The 20,112-nt window shown below is 38.7% G+C and overlaps 2 protein-coding genes across 3 annotated transcripts in view; both read right to left on the reverse strand.

The window, feature by feature from the left end:
* Positions 1 to 8,338, reverse strand: part of pdia2 (protein disulfide isomerase family A, member 2) — a 38,817-nt gene extending 30,479 nt beyond the window's left edge. The window contains exons 1-2 of the mRNA XM_073060564.1: positions 8,055 to 8,338; positions 6,282 to 6,488 (exon numbers count right to left, since the gene is read on the reverse strand). Of these exons, the coding sequence (XP_072916665.1) occupies positions 6,282 to 6,488; positions 8,055 to 8,268 (421 nt within the window). The 5' untranslated portion in view covers positions 8,269 to 8,338. The remainder of the gene's footprint in view (positions 1 to 6,281; positions 6,489 to 8,054) is intronic.
* Positions 8,339 to 12,790: 4,452 nt separating this feature from the next.
* Positions 12,791 to 20,112, reverse strand: part of arhgdig (Rho GDP dissociation inhibitor (GDI) gamma) — a 105,576-nt gene continuing 98,254 nt past the window's right edge. For both annotated transcript variants that reach the window (XM_073060566.1, XM_073060565.1), the window contains exon 6: positions 12,791 to 14,451. In XM_073060566.1, the coding sequence (XP_072916667.1) occupies positions 14,252 to 14,451 (200 nt within the window). In that variant the 3' untranslated portion in view covers positions 12,791 to 14,251. The remainder of the gene's footprint in view (positions 14,452 to 20,112) is intronic.

Raw genomic sequence — 20,112 nt, forward strand, 5'->3', positions numbered from 1 at the left:
GCAGAATTTCAGACGGTGATGAAGGGCACACAGGAGGGAGATATACCAGTTAGTCGAATGGTGTCAGCAACAACCTTGAACTCAGTGTCAGTAAGACCAAAGAGCTGATTGTGGACTTCAGAAAGGGTAAGACGAGAGAACAAAAACCAGTCCTCATAGAGGGCTCAGATGTGGAGAGAGTGAGCAATTTCAAGTTCCTGGGTGTCAATATCTCTGAGGACCTAAATTGGATGCACTATATTGATGAAGCTATAAATTGGCAAATGAGCAGCTATATTTCATTTGGAGTTTCAGAGATTTGGTTTGTCAGTTAAAACACTTGAACACTTCTACAGATGTACCACGGAGAGCATTCTGACTGGCTGCATCACCATCTGGTATGGGATGGGGAAAATCAGTTGTACAAGATTGAAGTGAGTTGTAGAATGTTGTAAAAATAGTCATCTCTATCATGGGTACTGGAATCTGTAGTATTCATGACATCTTCAAAGAGTGGTGCCTCAGGAAGACAGAGTCCATCATCAAGGACCCCCAAGACCCAAGACAAATCCTCTTCACCTTGTTACCATCAGGTAGGAGGTACAGAAGCCTGAAGGCACACACTCAGCGATTCAGGAACAGCTTCTTCCCCTCTGCCATCCAATTTCTAGATGGACACTATCTCATTACTTTTTTTATTTCTGTTTTTTTTGCACTACTTATTTTAACTTAACTTGTAAATATATATATAAAACAAATTCAGTGACATAAGCCGGTGATGTTAAACCTGATTCTAATTCTGATTCAGTCACCACACAGTTTCTACAAGTATGCACACTGAAATCTTGTAGAAGTAATACCAGCGTAATGCCTGCTCATTCTGTTATTGCTGACCTTCCTCAATATACAGGTCACATGCATGAAGGATGACTTGGTCGTTATAGACTTAATTTGCTAAGTGTCATTTCCCATGCACCCTCTCTGCTAACTTATGCATATCTTCAATCACATGGAAGATTGCTACAAAAGTTTAAAGTCCATGGGATCCCTTCCCCTTCACCTAGTTTTACCTATCATTTGCTAGCTTGTACACTTCCACTCATGCCCCCCCACCTTCGTATTCTAACTTCTTCTCCCTTCCTTTCCAGTCCTGATGAAGGGTCTCAGCCTGAAACATTGACTGTTAATTCTCCTCATACAAAGATGCTGCCTGACCTGCTGAATACCTCCAGCATTTTGTATGAGACACAGGATACTTGCTTTCATTAGCCTGGGCACAGAATATAAGAACAGGGAAGTTCTAATACAACATCACAAAGCACTGGTTAGGCCTCAGCTATTGTCAGGTGTACAGTTTTAGTTACTGTCCTAGAGGAAGGGTGTGGTTGCACAAAGACGACACAGAGAAGATTCACCAGCACATTGCCTGATAAGGAGGGACTGGATAGGCTGTGCTTGTTTCCTTGTACTATAGGAAGCTGAGGGAAAGGATATATAATTGAAAACTTATCCTCATTGCAGAAGGATAGATATAGAGCAATGTGTAAGAGTTTTAGAAGGATTCAGCGGAAGAACATTTTAATGGGGTCAAGGGAGGTGGAATCTGTCTGAGCAGGTCTGGAGGCAAAATTTAATAGACAGCAAGATAAGCAGTTGCATCAAGGCATAGTAGGCTACAGGCCAAGTGCTGCTAAATGGGATTTCAAAAGGTAGGTAATTAATTCTGTGTTCTATATACAATTACTGTATCTTGCACTTATCTCATCCTTATCCATAACTTCAACCTTTGGTATAACAGAACCAGTGAATCCATATGTGGAATTTGGGCCTTGTGGAATAAAAACTATTCGGGTAAAACAGATTAAGACCTTAAGACACAGGAGCAAAATTAGGCCATTTAGCCCATCGAGTCCACTCCACGATTTCATCCTGGCTGACCCATTTTTCCTGCAGTCCCTATCTCCTGCCGACTCCCATGTATCCCTTCATGTCCTGACTTTATCAACCTCTGCCTTAAATATACATAAAGACTTGGTTTCCACACATGCCTGTGGCAACGAATTCCATAGATTCACCACTCTCTGGCTAAATAAATTCCTGCACATCTCCATTTTAAAAGGATGCCCCACTATTCTGCTCTTAGACTCTCCCACCATAGGAAGCAGCCTCTCCACATTCACTCTATCAAGGCCTTTCACCATTCAATAGGTTTAAATGAGGTCACCCCTCATTCTTCTGAATTCCAGTGAATACAGGCCCAGAGCCATCAAACGCTCTTCATGTGCCAAGCCATTCAATTCTGGAATCATTTTTGTGAACTTCCTTTGAATCCTCCCCAGTGTCAGCACATCCTTTCTAAGATGGGGCCCAAAACTGCTCACGATACTCCAAGCGAGGCCTCCCCAGTGCTTTATAAAGTCCCAACATTGCATCTTTGCTTTTATTAATGCTATTATTAATGCTTTTTGAGATAGTGATTTAGATGCATATCATATTTTTTACTGAGTTAAGTATTGTATGTAATTAGTTTTGCTACAACAAGTGTATGGGACATTGGAAAAAAGTTGAATTTCCCCATGGGGATGAATAAAGTATCTATCTATCTATCTATCTATCTATCTATCTATCTATATTCCAATCCTCTTGAAATGAATGATAACATTGCATTTGCCTTCCTCACCACAGACTCAACCTGCAAATTAACCTTGAGGGAATCCTGCATATGGACTCCCTAGTCCCTTTGCACCTCCGTTTTTTGTATTTAGAAATTAGTCTACCCTTTAATTTTTTCATCCAAAGTGCAGGACCGTACATTTCCAAAAACTATATTCCATCTGGCATATCTTTACCTGTTCTAATCTGTTCAAGTCCTTCTGTGGCCTCTGTATTTCCTCAAAACTACCTACCCCATCACCTATCTGACCAACCTGATTTTCCCTATTTATCTGCAAATCGAAATACCCCATGACTATTGTAACATTGCCCTTTTGACATGCATTTTCTATTTTCCATTGTAATTTGTAGATTACATCCTTATTACTATTTGGGGGTCTGTATATGACTCCCATCAGGGTCTTTTTGACTCTTGCATTTCCTTGGCTCTGTCCACAATGACTCAACACCTTCCAATGCAATGCCACCTCTTTCTAATGACTTGATTTCATTTTTTATTGACAGAGCAATGCCAGCCATTCTGCCTTCCAGCCTGTCCTTTCAATACAATACGCATCCTCAGACATTAACCTCCCAGCTACAATCTTCTTGTTCCATGAGAGATACAGCAACATTTGCTAAATGTCAAAGAAGTCCCCCAAAGCTGCTGTCCTTCATAGTTAAACTCAAGTTCAAGGTTAACTGTCATTCAACCATACATGAATACCCATGAATACAGCCGAACGAAATCGTGCTCCTCTGAGGCCAAAGCACAAAACACAGTACCAACAGTCATACACAGCACAAGGCACATATAGCACACACAAGATAGCAGTAAGTATACAGTCAAACCAAAAAAAATATAATATAGCCCAAGTCTCTGAGTCTATGAATGTTGTTGGCAAGAGCAAGCTCACTGCAGTCTGCAGACAAACGCAATCCACTGAGCAAACACTGGAGAGCAGCACCAATGCCAGCATGGCTGTTGTGTGTGTTATGTTTTGTAACTTAAAACATTAAACTAATTCAAAGGAATTTGTGGGGAGTCCAAAATACGGGTGTAACTTCGACTTTTGCTTTAAACGAGGCGCTCATGTCAATTTATGCTCTAATTTGTAATGAGAGTTCGCAAAAATATTGTGCTGTGCAATTTTTTGCCCAGCGACAACAACATGTGTGCACTGATTAATTTCTTCAATAAAAACTGTATAAATAAGCCATTTCTAAGAACTGCAGATAAATCATCGCGAAACCATGTTGTCAACACCTTCAGCATCAGAAACTGGAAAAGGAAGTATGATTGTGCATGATCGTGAAATATACTTAACATGCCAACAAGGTAGAGGGTGGCAACCTTTTGTGTGCAGTTTAAATTCCTTTGTGCGCTAGTAGCAAAAGATACACCTTAGAGGGAACACTGGTGCACGTACCATGTGATAGTGTGATGACAAACGCAATTGACATATTTTCATGTATAGCCCATAACTAATTATTTATATGAAAAGAATATTTAATCAATCAACATATATACAAGATCACTCAACTATTATTGAAAGATTAAATACACAACACCGCGTCACACTGCCTCCGGGCTCCAACTCTGACACTTCTCTCCCAGATGGCTGCAAACAAGTGACACTGCGCCATGAAGCCTTTTCCATGTTTCAAACGGGGCCACACAGCTACCCCACCATTGCTCCTAACAAAAAAAAAGTGAACTAAACTTGCAGCATTCCACTTAACCAAAGTCCAACAGGTTCTTGTGATCACAAGAAAATCGACTAAGACGATCACTTACTGTTAAACTGCGCTATCATTTTTCAATGCTTCTTCTTGCTAATATTCAGGAGCATTCAGACAGACATACTTTATTGATCCCGAGGGAAACTGGGTTTCATTACAGTCGCACCAACCAAGAATAGTGTAGAAATATAGCAATATAAAACCATAAATAATTAAATAATAATAAGTAAATTATTCCAAGTGGAAATAAGTCCAGGACCAGCCTATTGGCTCAGGGTGTCTGACACTCCGAGGGAGGAGTTGTAAAGTTTGATGGCCACCGGCAGGAATGACTTCCTATGACGCTCAGTGTTGCATCTCGGTGGAATGAGTCTCTGGCTGAACGTACTCCTGTGCCTAACCAGTACATTATGGAGTGGATGAAAACGATTTTCAAAAACTTTTGAATAATTAAAAGCATGAGAGCAGACCAATATGATTATACAATGTAACCCACTTTATTCTAATCATTGCTGCTCATAGCCATGAGATCTGCATGAAATGAATGAGCTTGTGGATCCTGGACAGATCTAACCTGATACAACATGCTACACCAGATTCCTGTTCACCCAGTGACAGTGTGCAACCACAACGTTTGCGGCAACCACTTGGACAATTCTCAGCAGTTTTGAGCCCTAGTTATGCCATAGAAGTGTTGCTCCCATTAGTAATGACTTTGCATTTCAAAGCTATCTCATTTAATGCAAACTCACAATAGAAATTCTTGCCCATGATTTTCCAGATCAAGATGCATTACAGGTACCTGATCAGATAGATTATTATGACAGCGCTGGAGGACGCCACAAGACAGCCTTCAGAGTACAGATGTGCACAAAATAAAAATCAGCCATTTTGGTGCTTGAATGCACCAAGAGATTTGAAAGGGAAATGTTAAACACTATAATTAAATGGTCTTAATTAAAGCTAACAGAATCAAGGAGATCTGAAAGATGTTGTCTCTTACAATAAATATTCAGTACATGAGGACTGAAACATGTTAGCCACGATGTAAAACAAAATTTGTGGAAAGATCTTGCTGAAATCATTTGGAGTGCAGTATGGCTCTATGGCACACTTAGTGGCCACTTTATTAGGTACACCTAGACACCTACTTATTAATGCAAAAATCTAATCAAACTCAATGCATAAAAGCATGCAGACAAGGTCAAGAGGTTCTGTTGTTCAGACTAAACATCAGAATGGGAAAAAATGTGGTCTAAGTGAATCTGACTGTGGAATAATGTTTGGTGCCAGACAGGTGGTTTGAGTCTCTTAGAAACTGCTGATATCCTGGAATTTTCACACACAACAGCCTCTATAGTTTGCCAAGAATGGAGCGAAAAACAAAAGGAAATCCAGTGAGCAGTAGTTCTGTGGGTGAAAGAGCCTTGTTAATGAGAGAGATCTGAGGAGAATGGCTAGACTGGTTCAAGCTGACAGGAAGGTGACAGCAACTCAAATAACCATGCATTAGAACAGTGGTGTGCAGAAGAGCATCTCTGAATGCACAACACATGAAAACTTGAAGTGGATGGGCCACAGCAGCAGTAAAATACAAACATACACTCAGTGATCACTTTGTTAGATACAGAAGATACCTAATAAAGTGGCCACTGTGTGTTTAAAAGTGACATAATGCATATTATCTACCTCTCACTGTTCAATGCAATAACATAATGAGAGGGATTTAGACTTTGGTTATAAGGCATTTCAGGTTTTAATCCAATGGTTTATGCAGAATCTAAATTTTGCATTCATATGATCCAACTGCCTTGCAGTTCCTTAATCCGATATTTTCCATAAAATTAAATCTGTTGTATTTTTTTGTCTGGTCTGAAGTCAGTAAATATCTGTCGAAATCACATTACCTGTGTAGTCAACTGGAGTTTTTCTGTTGCTTTCCTGAAAAAACTTCAGTGTGGGATAGCTGCGTACATCAAATTCTGATGCCAGCTCGGTCTCCTTTATGACATCAACCTTGGCCAGTTTGAACTCTGAAGACTCAGTCTTCAGCTGTCCTGCAGCTTTGGCATATTCTGGTGCTAACCTCTGGCAGTGTCCACACCAAGGGGCATCTTTGGGAAGGATAAGTAGAAATAATATTAAAGAATTATTTTAAACTCTATACATTTGGAAAACAGTATTATTCGGGTGCTACATAAAAAAGACTTCAAGTTTCTTTGATATGCCTGTCTGCCAAATGCTCTACCACAGAATACATTAGACATGCTAAATCATCAATTGCCATCTTAAGGTCTGAACAAGTGCAATATTTCAACTTTGAAGAAATCTGTACGTAAAGCATACAAAAACTATCCCAAATAACTGAATCATTTTCATAAAACTAAAACAGAATAATATTGGATTTGTATCTTTGGTTGCTCCGAATAATTTTACCCTGGCACCCAAATTAGGCATAATTTATTTAATTGAATGGATCATCCCCAACTCCCAACGAACAGGCATACCGAGCAGTTGAAAGTTGGTAGTTCTTTGCTAAATTCCCAGTATTTGCATCGTAACCAGATGGCATTTAAATTAAGAGACACAAAAGGAGACAGATGTTTATTGTATTTAAACTATGTCCTACCACTTAAGGGTTTAGATAGAGTAGTCAGCATAATGGATCTGCAATACCATATAAAGATGTGATGGTGCCATCCTAGTTGTCATTTCTAGCCCTGAGTACATTGCCCCTGCTGCTGCTAAGTTAACAAATTTCACGACACATGCAGGTGATAATAAACCTGATTCTGATTTCTGTGAAGACAGTAACACTGAATCGTTTGATTCAAAATTTTGCTTTTATACTGAATAAAAGCAAAATTCTAAGGTTCATTCAGCACAATGTTTGCCGACTGTGGAATTTATACAAGTTATTATTCCAGTTTTAGAGTTTACTTTGAGCATGAATAATATTGTTTGGAAGTCAATACATGGGCAAAGTTTTAGCTCGATTCAAATTAGTATGAAAGTGTTTAATTTGTAAGAAGAACAAAAATTTAGAAAGTAACACTATTCTCACACATCACTTACTTATGATTGGTTAACACAACACATTGTATTATAGTGCAGTCTTCAATACAAAGAAAGGATGAAATATTAATTATTTCTAAGTAATTAGAGACAATGATCTGTATTTACAAATCACCTCAGTGGTTTAAGAACAGCTTTTTCCATTCTGCCATCAGATTTATGAACAGTCCATGAACCCATGAACTATACCTCATTATTCCTCTGTTGCATTCTTTATTTATATTTGTGACTTATAATAATTTATGTCTTACAGTAGAGAGCTGCTGAAAAATATTAAATTCCACAACATATGTCAGTGAAAATAAATCTGATTCAGATACTGATTCTTATCTAACAGCAAAGGATGAGAAATAGAACTGTGCATGGATAAAGGAAATTATCCATCTATGGGAACTGCAATCATTAAACTTTGCAATATGTAATTATATCAGAAAATGACCATATTCTACTCATTAATTGACTAATTTTATTATTGGATATAGTGTTCAGCAATGTTTTGACAGTTTATGGCAATATTTTTAACTGATACCAATACACAATTGATTTGTCAAGGAAATTTGATTTAACTTTCAGTCAAAGCTTGCAAATAAGTCATGCTTACTTACAAAATTCCACCAGAAGGTACTTGTTCTCCTTTAAAGCTCTCTCGAAATTGTGCTTGTTAAGCACTAAAACATCTTCGTCTTCAGTAATCTCGTCTGAAATGACTTCCTCAGAATCTTCTTTTGGTGGCAAAGCCTCATCTTTCACTTCAGTGTCTTCAGCCTTCGTCGCAGTGATGAAGGCGAAGAACAGCATTAAGAGGCACCACTTGGCCATGGTGATCAGAACTGTATACTGATTGCAGGCAACACTGATAAAGACAAGGCCACCATGACGCCTGACAGACAGCACTTCGTGGAGTATTATTACTGGTTGTGGTATTAATAAAGCAGTTTAAAGCTTATTCTTGGCCTATAGAATTAGAATATGAATTGGTGTTGTAGCAGGTAAAGCACTTAATATAAGCACATTGGTAAACATGTCATTTTCTGCAAAGGTAATCACAGTCTGATTATTATCTTGATTGTTAATGCTTCTGAAATTATTCCATTAATTGTTTCACTGCATTGATGATCAATGCATTAAATAAAATTAAATCTTCATTCTAAACTAATTAGGTTCAATTTCTGAGTGGTTGAAACAATTTCCGAAGTGTTGGCCGGATGAGTATTTGTTGCTGCTCCACAAAATGTAAGCTATCTGTTGTCTTTTCTCTGGGGCAGTTCTCAAGTGAAGGACTCTGTTCCTCCAAGTAACCATATGCTTTAGAAGAGCAATGGTTCATAAAACTTGTTCACAATATGAACCAGGCCAATGGACAAACCTATTGTCCTGGGAATGAAATAGGTATGTAAAATATGAGCCTGCTTACATATTTGTACAGGTTTCTGGAGTCTGAGCATTGTATAATCTTGCATCATCAGAGCCAGTGTCGACAACAGCCCCACTGTTGTCAACTTTCAGTGTGCAGCTCTTGTTGTCAACTTTCTGTGTGCCAGGGGTTTGAAGGATAGAGAGGAAGACAGAGCTGAAGAGATTAGTGGTAAGGAGAGGGATCAGAGAAGCAGAGATGATAGTCAGCAGGTGGCAGTGTAGAGCTACTGCCTCACGACTCGGTGACCTGGGATCAATCCTGACTTCTGTTTGTGTGGAGTTGGACTGTCTCCCACGTGGGATTTCTACAAGGTACTCGAGTTTCTTCCAACAACACAAAAATGTGCAGTTAATTGATGGTAAATTTTCCCTGGTGTGCAGAAGAGAGGTACAGTCATTGAGCGGTGCAACTTAGAAACAGGCCCTTGGCCTACCACATCCATGCCAACCTACGTAGTTGTTTATCTACATTAATCTCAATTCCCTGCACCAGGTCAGGCTTTCAATGTTTTGCCTGTTTAAGTGCCTGTCTAAATATCTCTTAAAGGTAGTGATTTATCTGATTCCTCCATCTCCTCTGGTGACACATTCTAGAAAATTAACCATACTGTGTAAATTTTTAAAAATTCATTCAAATGCCCTTTAAAACTCCATCCTTTCAAACACTTGTTTTGATAATCCTACCATGAAAAATGATTATGGTTATCTGCCCATCTTCCCTATCAATGCTTCTTATAATGTTATTATACCTCCATCAAGTCACACCTCAGCCTCCTTCTCTCCAGAAAAATCAAACCCAGCCTATCTATCCAGTCGCTGCCCATTCCTAATGTCCTGAAATCCAGGCAATTCCTGGGCAATCACCTCTGCTCTCTCCCCAGTTCAGCCATATCCTTCCTAGAGTGTGGAAACCAGAACTGCTGAGTGTCTTTGAAAATCTGTGCATTACTCTGGATTTCCAGCATCTGCAGAACCTCCTGCATGTAAAGTGATCTTATAAGATTGTATACATGCCAAAATACTTCTATTTATGTTAAACACACCAGAAGCTAAATGTGGGTTAGTAGAGGACTCATAAGTAATGCTACATGTTCTTATAATAAATCAATAGGTTTTATTTAAAAATTTGTTTTTCAATAGCAGTAGTTTTTCCTCATACAGTGTTTGATTTACCCTGATGTGTGACAAAATTGTATTTACTGTATATTTAAATCTTAAATATAGATGTGAGAATTTGCCAGCCTTGTCCATATGTGCAAATGACTTGATCTGATGGATTTTTTCAGGCAACTTCAGCTTACAACACACAAATGATGAGAAATTGTAACTCTTAAACAGGTGCAATGGTACACGTGGTGACTGTTGGTAGGTACAAGTCAGTTACTCTGTTTGATGACCTTCTCACATTGAATGACTGGACTTCCATGCAATGACCTTCTCATTGATATTGCCAAATATTGAATCAACTCTGGGATGACTTTGATAAAATAATGATAAAAGTTGTAACTAGTCATTGAGAATGTACTAACAAATTTAAGTAAGTAGATTATGCATTATATTAGCTAGCCATCACCTACAAATATTTAACTTTATTTTTAAACATTAACAAAACATTATTTTTAACAATTATGTTTAATGTAAATTACATAGAGTCACAGAGATGACCAGTGCAGAAACAGGCCCTTTGGCCCATTTGGCCCATGCCAAACTATTTAAACTGTCTACCCCATGGACCTGCACCAGGACCATAGCCCTCTGCACCCTTACCATCCACGTACCTATCCAAACTTCCCTTAAACATTGCAATTGAGTTACATTGTGTAACTTCTGTCCAGCTACACTATTATTCTAAAGTGTTCATTTTACTTTGTATCTAATTTTTGAAACAAATTTAGAATTTATTCAAATCACATTAGGACATAATATAAAATCACCCAATATAGAGCTCAGCTGGTGAAAATAATTGTCAATATCACTCTGACCTACTGATAGTTAAATAAGGATCAAATATATTGTAAGACATCAAATTTAATAGCTTGCTGATTTTAAGTGAAGCAGCTGACCTTTGACAACAAATATGGGAGTAAGATATAAAAACATATTGCATGATAAAATAGCCAATTCCTAACTTGGAGGAGCAAATTCCCACAAAAATATAATCATAATGTTAGTGTTTAGTTATTTTTCTATGAATATTATTAAATTACAAAAAGGAAAGTGTAAAAGGTGACTCAACCAAAATTGTTTCGACTATTTGTATTCATTGGAAAGCTTGCATTTTTGATTGAATAGCATTCACACATAGCAGAAATTGAATTCTGTGAGGCATAATGGAAGCGGAAATTCAGAGTCCAAAGGTACAAACTCAGCACTTTTTCATGAAGTGCAGATATTACAAGGGGAAAATAAATGCCTGATAAAAAAAATAACAATATTAGTTGTACAAAATATGCAGCGATACAAACCCCAGAATTCTGCCTAGTGGTTTATACCATATTTTTTTCTAATTGGAAATGAGTTGCACTACTCTATGTACAAATGTCAGCCCATTAGTTCTTCATTGGACCAATTCCTGCAGGGAATGAGGTAGTATACTACAAACATAGAGTGGAACTTTTAAAAAGACCGTACTGTTTTTTTTAATGGTACTGCTTGAAACATTGAAGCATGCAGGAGTCAGGTGAAGCAGCACATCAGAAGTAAATGGTTCAATAGGTTTTCTGCCAGCTGGTTTACCGAGCGTCTCATAACTGCTTTTGTACCATTTTAGAATAATGTGTAAACATACCAAAACCTGGATGGAGTCAACAAAGCAACATTGGATGTGACAGAAACAGAAAAAGGTGAAGTAATTCTGACAAATCAGTCTTGCAATTCCAAAACAAGAAACAGAAGTGAGATAAGGTGCCAATTTCACCCAGTCAAAAATAGGTGGCGCTGGCATTGAGTGCAGCCTCACTTTACTTCAGGAATGTGATCACAAGCTGCAAAAATATCAGCTAACTCATCAGGACTGACAGAGACATGATGGTAGATTAATTAGTCACAGTAAATCACCCCTTAGTGGAAAAAAATATCAAGAGGGTATTGATAGGCATGAGAGAGGAAATAGTTTTTAACAAATGAGTGGGGAATGAAACCTAATGTCTTTGTCCCCTATGAGCTGGCATGGATATGATTGGCAGATCTTTGTGAAATAATACACCATTACTCTCGTTTTATTTCTTGGGCACTCACACACTCCTCGCCTCATACAAGTAACAGCCCAGATCTAGTTCGTCAGAGTGCATTATCAAAGGTGGGCTTTGAGCCTGTATGTCATATTTGTAGAAGCACTGGGGAAACTTTGCTGTTATTGAATGCATCAATGAAGTGTGTAGCAGCTTCAAAGAAACTGTAGCTTCATGGGTGAAGACATGCTGACAGCACACACCTCAAAGAAATGCAAACTAATTAAAAACATCTGGGGAAAAATTACCAGTACTAACTGCAATTACAGCCATGAAAACTACAAGTCTGTTGTCTGACTGGAAACCGTATTGCACATTTCAAAACATATGTAAACTTTATGGAAGTGTACATATGACCATTGTCAGTATTGTCCTTTTGGATACCCAGAAGGTAATTTTGAGGATTCTGTTTAGTGCAGCTTACTGTAGATACATTTCCAAGCAAAAATGTCATTTTCTACACATACAACAGGAATATAGTCAATTTACAATCTGTGTACATAGTTGATGTAATCCTTCTATTTTTGATTAGGTGGCAAAGGTGCAAGTTAATCATTTTTTACTTAATATTATAATTAGGTCAACCAAGAGTATAATTAGCAAGAAATTCTTGAGGATTAGCTTTGATGAAAGCTTTGCTTGTGGTAGATATAACTCTTCCGTTCACTGTTATCAAATAAAAAATAAGAGTATGGTTTTTAAAGAGTCTTGTTCGTGCCCAATCTTTATTTGAAGCATCAAATACAGGTCACAGAAAAATAAGAGCCTCACAAGTCGATAGAATGGTTGTAACATACTGAAATAAATAGGCTTTGGTCACACAATGGAATATAGAACTGCATTAGACAGAGCCCAAGTTTTGGACCCCTGTCCTATTACATTTTAAGAATCTTGCTAAAATGTCACAAACTGCTTTGAAATGGAAAAGGCTAAAAAAATGCACATTTGTAATTTCTATAGTTAACTCTCAGAAAGAGCAGCGAAGCAGTGAAAGCTGGAAAGTGAAGTGTACTAGTACCATTATGTCACATTCCTGTGCACCTTAACACACATTTTCAAACCATTTAACATGCTGCCTCCACCACAATAATCACTAAAAGCTACCTGAATGAATTATGCTTTGTGGAAGGCAAATTCAAAAACAGGAAGAATTACAATAATGCAATTAAATTCTAATTCAAGTGAATTTGTATCTACAATAAAAGACACTGCTCTGAAAGAGTAAAAACAAAGGTACGCTTTTGTCAAATTAATTCTTAAAATTTTAAAATCTCTATCTGTCATCAGCAAAGATATTGTATTCAGAACCAATGCCATTTTTAGATAAAGCAGTGAATCAATGGCAATATGTTTCAAAAATGTCAGAAAGAAAAGCTGACAAAAAGAACAAAACTTCAAGATCCCAAAGTGCTTTACAGCTTGTGAAGTACTTTTGAAATGTAAATATAGTAGTTAATGTGCTTAATGGCAAAGGTGTTCAATGCATGGTTTCAAAGTGACTATCCATATTAAATTTTGATTGCAAGGTGCAAATATTTCTTTCATCGTTGTGAAATTTAAATATTATCAATAATTTGTAATTTAATGTTGGCTGGCTTTTCACATTGAAGTAAAATCCAAAAATAAACTGTATTCGGGGAAATACAGCTCCAATGAAGTATATATCTGAAATTTTAACACATCTTTCTTTTTTGGATGCCAATTAAGTAGCTGTGCACTTCCAGCAGTTTGTGTTTTTATTTCAGATTTATGTTAATGAAGAAGCAGAATATATTATAGAACATGTGCCCGAAAGCAGAGCTTAGCAACATAGTCACTGTTCATTGGCTTCCATTTCACATAATGAATGCCATTACAGTGTATTTTATTAGCCATTCAGAAATAACTAGTCTTTCTCATATCCATGTTCACATTTAGTCATTTTGAATAGTCAGTTTTAATATCAATCTTCATATCACCAATAAAACACCAGAACACACATTACTACCTAAAGCACTTGTACTAAAAGCAAAGGGTTCTGCAGACAAAGTTACTTTTGTACAATTAATGACATACGCAATTAGTAATGGTAGTAAAAAGCCGTAAAGTAACTTTGGTACCAGGACAGTAATCCCTCTGACTACCGGTTTCTATCTTATTTAAGAGCGAGCCAGGTCCTAGTCATTCCAATCCTTCTTTATATTCAGCTTCCATTCCCAGTGCAGGTGGTCACTTTTGTCGTCATCTGTGAAATAGGACTTCATGGTATACATGCCCCTCACCATAATTCCTCTTGGTGCTTCCTCAACTGGACTTATAAACTCATACTCTTCTTCTCTGGGGCCATAGCTGCCGACCATATAGGTGTCTTTGCTTGCTGTTTGCCATAAATAGAAGAGATAATTAAAGAAAAAGTTATAACATTGTCAAGTGATTCAAGCAATTTCTCAGCAACATCCAGATTTAAACACCTGACTGAACATATTTGACTAACGATGGCATAGGATAGCATAATAGGTCTTGTGATTACCTTTGGAGCTAATGACTCTACAAGCATAATTTTCAAATAATTTCAAGTCATTTCATTTATTGAAAAAGCTGAAATATGAATGTGTGCAAATAAGATTACTAGTCAAAAGCATGTCAGCTGTTTTACTCTAGTAAGACCATTTCATATGAAAAATATCATCATGCAAAGAATAATTGCTTGTCTTAACATTAATCACCCTTGCAATAAAACACCATCAGAAACAGAAAAGTTGTCAATTTTGACCATTTCGTGTATACAATCTGCTTTTGCATTCACCTGAGCACAATAACCAATAAAGAGTGAAAAGCACACAGCTCTTTAGTGTTATTGTAACCCCAGTGAGGAGAGAAAAATGCATCATCTGGACCTGTAGTGTCACAAATCACAATAAGGGAGCTAAATGTAGCATCTACGGATTTGCAGATGACATTGTGAGAAAATGTGACTGAAGCAGCGGTTGAAAAGAGGCTCCAATGCGATTTTGGACAAGTTGGGTGAATGGGCAAATGCAGTTTAACATGAATGAATTTGAAATAATACACTTTGATTTAAAAACAGAACAGTATTGTATGTAATTAGTTTTGCTACAACAAGTGTATGGGACATTGGAAAAAAAGTTGAATTTCCCCATGGGGATGAATAAAGTATCTATCTATCTATCTAACTGATTGTTATCTACAGATAATTAATTAGAAAACTGGAAGTGACAATAAGCCCTGGCTGCTCTTGTAGTCATTCAAAAAGACGCATTTAGATGCAGCAAACAATTAAGGAAGGCAAATCATATTTTAGCTCTCTTTGTAAATGGACTTGAGTACAGTAATAAGATGTCATGCTGCAGCTGTACAGGGCATTGGTGAAACCTCATCTGGAATTCTCTATGCTATGTTGGAGACTATCTGAGTAAAGATGTTCTGTCATTGAGGGAATGATTGATACTGTGACACAGGCAATTAAAAGAAAGGGTGCAGTGAGACAGGGTTATAGTGACAGGAGACTCAATAGCGAGTTGGGAGGAAGATGACAGACACCAGGATGGTGCATTGCATGAGGGTGTCAGGGTCAAGGACATCTGCAGAAAATTTCTGAGAGGAAGAGCAAACTGCCAGAGGTCATTGTACATGGTGGTACAAACGACACAGGCAGATCAAGGGATGAGGTCCTCCAGAATGAATGTAGGGAGTTAGGAAAGAAGTTAACAAGCAGGTCCTCAAAGGTTGTGATCATTGGACTACTCCCGGTGCCACATGTTTGCGAGCAGAGTTAGAAGTTGGTGTGTGTGATGTTGTGGGCATCACTGAGTTGTGGCTAAAAGAAGATCATAGCTGGGAGCTTTAACATCCAAGGATACACATTGTATTGAAAGGGCAGGCAGGTAGGCAGAGAGGGTGGGAGGGCTTTGTTGGTAAAAAATGAAATTAAGTCCCTAGAAAGAGGTGACATAGGATCGGAAGGTGTAGAATCCTTGTGGGCAGAGTTAAGAAACTGCAGGGATTTAAAAAAACCTGATGGGCATTATACACAGGCCTCTGAACAGTAGCCAGGATGTGGGCTACAAATTACAACAGGAGAGAGAACAGGCATTTGAAAAGGGCAGTACTATGATAGCCATAGGTGATTTCAATATACAGGTAGAACCAGGATAGATCCCAAGAGAGTGATTTTGTAGAATGCCTTTTCAGGTGGCTTTTTGTGCAGCTTATTGTTCGGCCCAATAGGAAATGGCAATTTTGGATTGGGTGAGTGTAATGAACCAGATTTGATTAGGGAGCTTAAGGTAAAGGAACCTCGGGCGGGGCGGAATTGATTGGAAGGATACACTAGGCGGGGGTGACAGGAGAATAGCAATGGCTGGAGTTCCTCAGAGCAATTCAGAAGGTGCAGGATAGACACATCCCAAAGGAGAAGTACGTATTTTAAAGCTTGGTTGACATTGCCGTGGCTGACAAGAGGAGTCAAAGACAGCATAAAAGCAAAAGAAAGGGCATATAATATAGCAAAAATTAGTTGGAAGTTAGCGGATTGGGAAGCTTTTAAAAACCAATAGAAGGCAACTAAAAGATTAAATATGAAGGTAAGTTAGCCAATAATATAAAAGAGGATACAAAAAGTTTTTACAGGCACATGAAGAGTAAAAGAGAGGTGAGAGTGGATATTGGACTGCTGGAAAATGACAGAGAAGATGTAGTGATGAGGGATAAAGAAATTGTGGGCGAACTTAATAAATATTGTACGTTAGTCTTCACTGTGGAAGACACTAGCAGTATGCCAGAAATTCGAGAGTGTTGGGGGCAGAAGGACTGTCGTTGTTATTACTAAGGAGAAGGTGCTTGGGAAGCTGAAAGGTTTGAAGGTAGATACGTCACCTGGAGCAGATGGACTACACCCTAGGGATCTGAAAGAGGTAGCTGAAAAAATTGTGAAAACTGTGATCTTTCACAAATTGCTAGAATTTTAGAATGGTTCTGGAGGACTGTAAAATTGCAAATGTTACCCCACTATTTAAGAAGGGAGGGAGGCAGAAAAAAGCTGACATTATAAGCCAGTGAGGCTGACTTCCATGGTTGGGAGGATGTTGAAGTCCATTATTAAGGTTGAGGTTTTGGGGTACTTGGAGGTACATAATAAAATAAGCCACAGTCAGCATGATTTTCTCATGGGGAAATCTTGCCTGACAAATCTTTTGTAATTCTTTGAGGAAATAAAAGTTGGATAGATAAAGGAGAATCAGTGAATGTTGTTTGCTTGGATTTTCAGAAGGCCTTTGCAAAGGTGCTGCACATGAGGCTGTTTATCAAGCTAAGAACTCCCATGGTATTACAGGAAAGATACTAGCGTGGATAGAGCATCAGCTGATTGGCAGGAAGCAAAGGTTAGAGTAAAGGGACACTTTTCTGGTTGGCTGCTGCTGATTAGTGGGATGCTGCAGGGGCCAGTGTTGGGATCGCTGCTTTTCACATTATAAGGTAATGACATGGATGACAGAATTGATGTCTTTGTGGCCAAATTTTCAAAGAATATGAAGATAGGTGGAAGGGCAGATGGTGTTGAGGCTGCAGGGAGTCTGCAGAAAGACTTAGACAGATCAGGAGAATGGGTAATGAAGTGACTAATGGAATATAGTGTAGGGGAGTGTATGGTCATGCACTACATATGTAATGAAGGCATAGACTACCTTTCAAATGGGGAAAAAAATATCAGAAATCAAAGGTGCAAAGGGACTTGGGAGTCCTCATGCAAGATTCCCTAAAGGTTAACTTGAAGGTTGAGTCAGTGGTAAGGAAGTCCTATGCAATGTTAGAACTCATTTTTAGAGGACTAGGATATAAAAGCAAAGATGTAATGCTGAGGGTTTATAAGGCATTGGTCAGACTGCACTTGGAGCATTGTGAGCTGGTTTGGGCCTCTTATCTAAGAAAGGATGTGCTGGCATTGGAGAGGGTCCAGAGGAGGTTCACGAGAATGGTTCTGGAAATGAAAGGATTAAAGTATGAGGAGCATCTGATGGTTCTGGGCTTGTACTGACTGGAGTTTAGAAGTATAAGGAGGGATCTCATTGAAACTTGTCAAATATTGAAAGGCCTTAGCAGAGTGGATGTGGAGAGGATGGTTCCTATAGTGGGGGAGTCTAGGACCAGAGAGCACAGCTTCAGAATGTCAACTTAGAATATAGATGCTGAGGAATTTCTTTAGACAGAGGGTAGTGAACCTATGGAATTAATTGCCACAGATGGCTGTGGAGGCCAAATCAATGAATATATTTAAAGCATAGGTTAATAGGTTCTTGATTAGTCAGGCATCAAAGGTTACGGGGGAGAAGGCAAGAGAATGGGATTGAGAGAGACAATAAATCAGCTATGATGGAATGGTGGAGCAGACTCGATGGGCCGAATGGCCTAATTATGCTCCTATGATTAAATCGAAAGACAGGCCAGATGGATTCAAGGCTGAAGAGCTGATACAGAGGGGCAGGAGATTCAGGTTTGTGGACTATTGACCTCTTCTGAGGTGCAGCTGACCAGTACAATTGGTACAGGTTGCACTTGAATAGGAGAGAGACCAATATCCTTGCAGGAAAAACTTATTAATACTACACAGGAGGATTTAAGGTAACTTGACAGTGGACTGGGACTCTGAGCAGGAGCAAGTCCTAGATAAAGCGGTGACCTGCAAGAGTGAATCAGATTAGTCAGAGGTACAGTAAAGGCAAGGAAAGGAAAACTCAAGAGAAACTTTTGTTATATCAGTGCATGTGGTTTAACAGACAAGGTGGATGAACTTAGGTATGGATTAGCTCTGAAGCAGGACATTATAGCTATAACAGAAACATGGACTAGCAGTTCGATATTCCAAGATAAAGATGCTACAGGCATGACCGTGGTGAGGAGGGGGTGTGGCCTTTTTGATAAGGGATTACAACCAGCAGTACTTAGAGATGACATTCTTGGGGGATCATCCGTGAGGCCTTATGGGTAGAACTTAGAAACAAAGAGAGGTGTATCACTCTAGATCCCCACCCCACCCACCAACAATCAGCAGAAACTTGATGAGCAGTTGTGCAGAGAAATTTCTCACAGTTGTAGGAATAATAGGGTTGTATCGGTGATATTTTTAAATTTGACTGGGCCACCTAGATGTTAAGGGCCTGGGCAGGGTGGAATTTGTGAGGTAAGTTTCCTACAGAGAAGAATGCAATACTGGACCTCCCCTTCGGGAGCATGGCCGAGCGGGTAATTGAAGAGGAAGTCAGGAAACACGCTGTCTTCAGTGACCCTAATTCTATTCATTTTACTATAGTGGTGGAAAAGAATGTGTGTGCTGCTCCAGAAAAGGAAGGCAGAGGTCCACGGGTTAGGGTGCTATATTAGATTAAGCAAATTGAATCCAGTAGGGGTAAAATGAGCTCGAAAGGCACAAATACAGGTGGAAGGCCTTTAAGAGTGTGATAGCAAAAGTTCAGGAGTGACATATTCCCATTAGAGTGAGGGGAAGTTTAAGTAAACCTGACAAGTTTCGGTAACCTTGGCTGATGAGAAATTGAAGCTCTGGTCAATTTCGTGTGTGGAAAGCAGTACTTCACAAATCTTTTAGGGTTCTTTGAAGAGTTCGTCAAAAAGGTAGATGAGGGTAGGGCAGTGGATGTTGTCTGCTTCAACTTTAGCAAGGCCTTCAACAAGATCCCGTACGGAAGGTTAGGACCCATATAATCCAAAAAGAGCTAGTTAGGTGGATTCAAATTTGGTTCAGAGGCAGGAATTAGAGGATAGTGGTTGAAGGGTGTTTCTCAGAGTGGAGGCTGGTGACTAGGGGGTCACTGTTAGGACCACTGTTAAGATTTGATGTGAATTCATTAAGATTGACCAGTAAGTTTGCAGATGACACAGTTAGGTGTTGTTGATTGTGACGAAGGCTATAGTAGATTACAGGGAGATCCTGATTGGTTAAGGATGTCACCCAAGGAATGGAAAATGGATTTCAATGCAGGTAAGTGTAAGGTGATGTATTGTA

The sequence above is a fragment of the Hemitrygon akajei genome, chromosome 11 (genome assembly GCF_048418815.1).
Source record: "Hemitrygon akajei chromosome 11, sHemAka1.3, whole genome shotgun sequence".
Classification (NCBI taxonomy): domain Eukaryota; kingdom Metazoa; phylum Chordata; class Chondrichthyes; order Myliobatiformes; family Dasyatidae; genus Hemitrygon; species Hemitrygon akajei.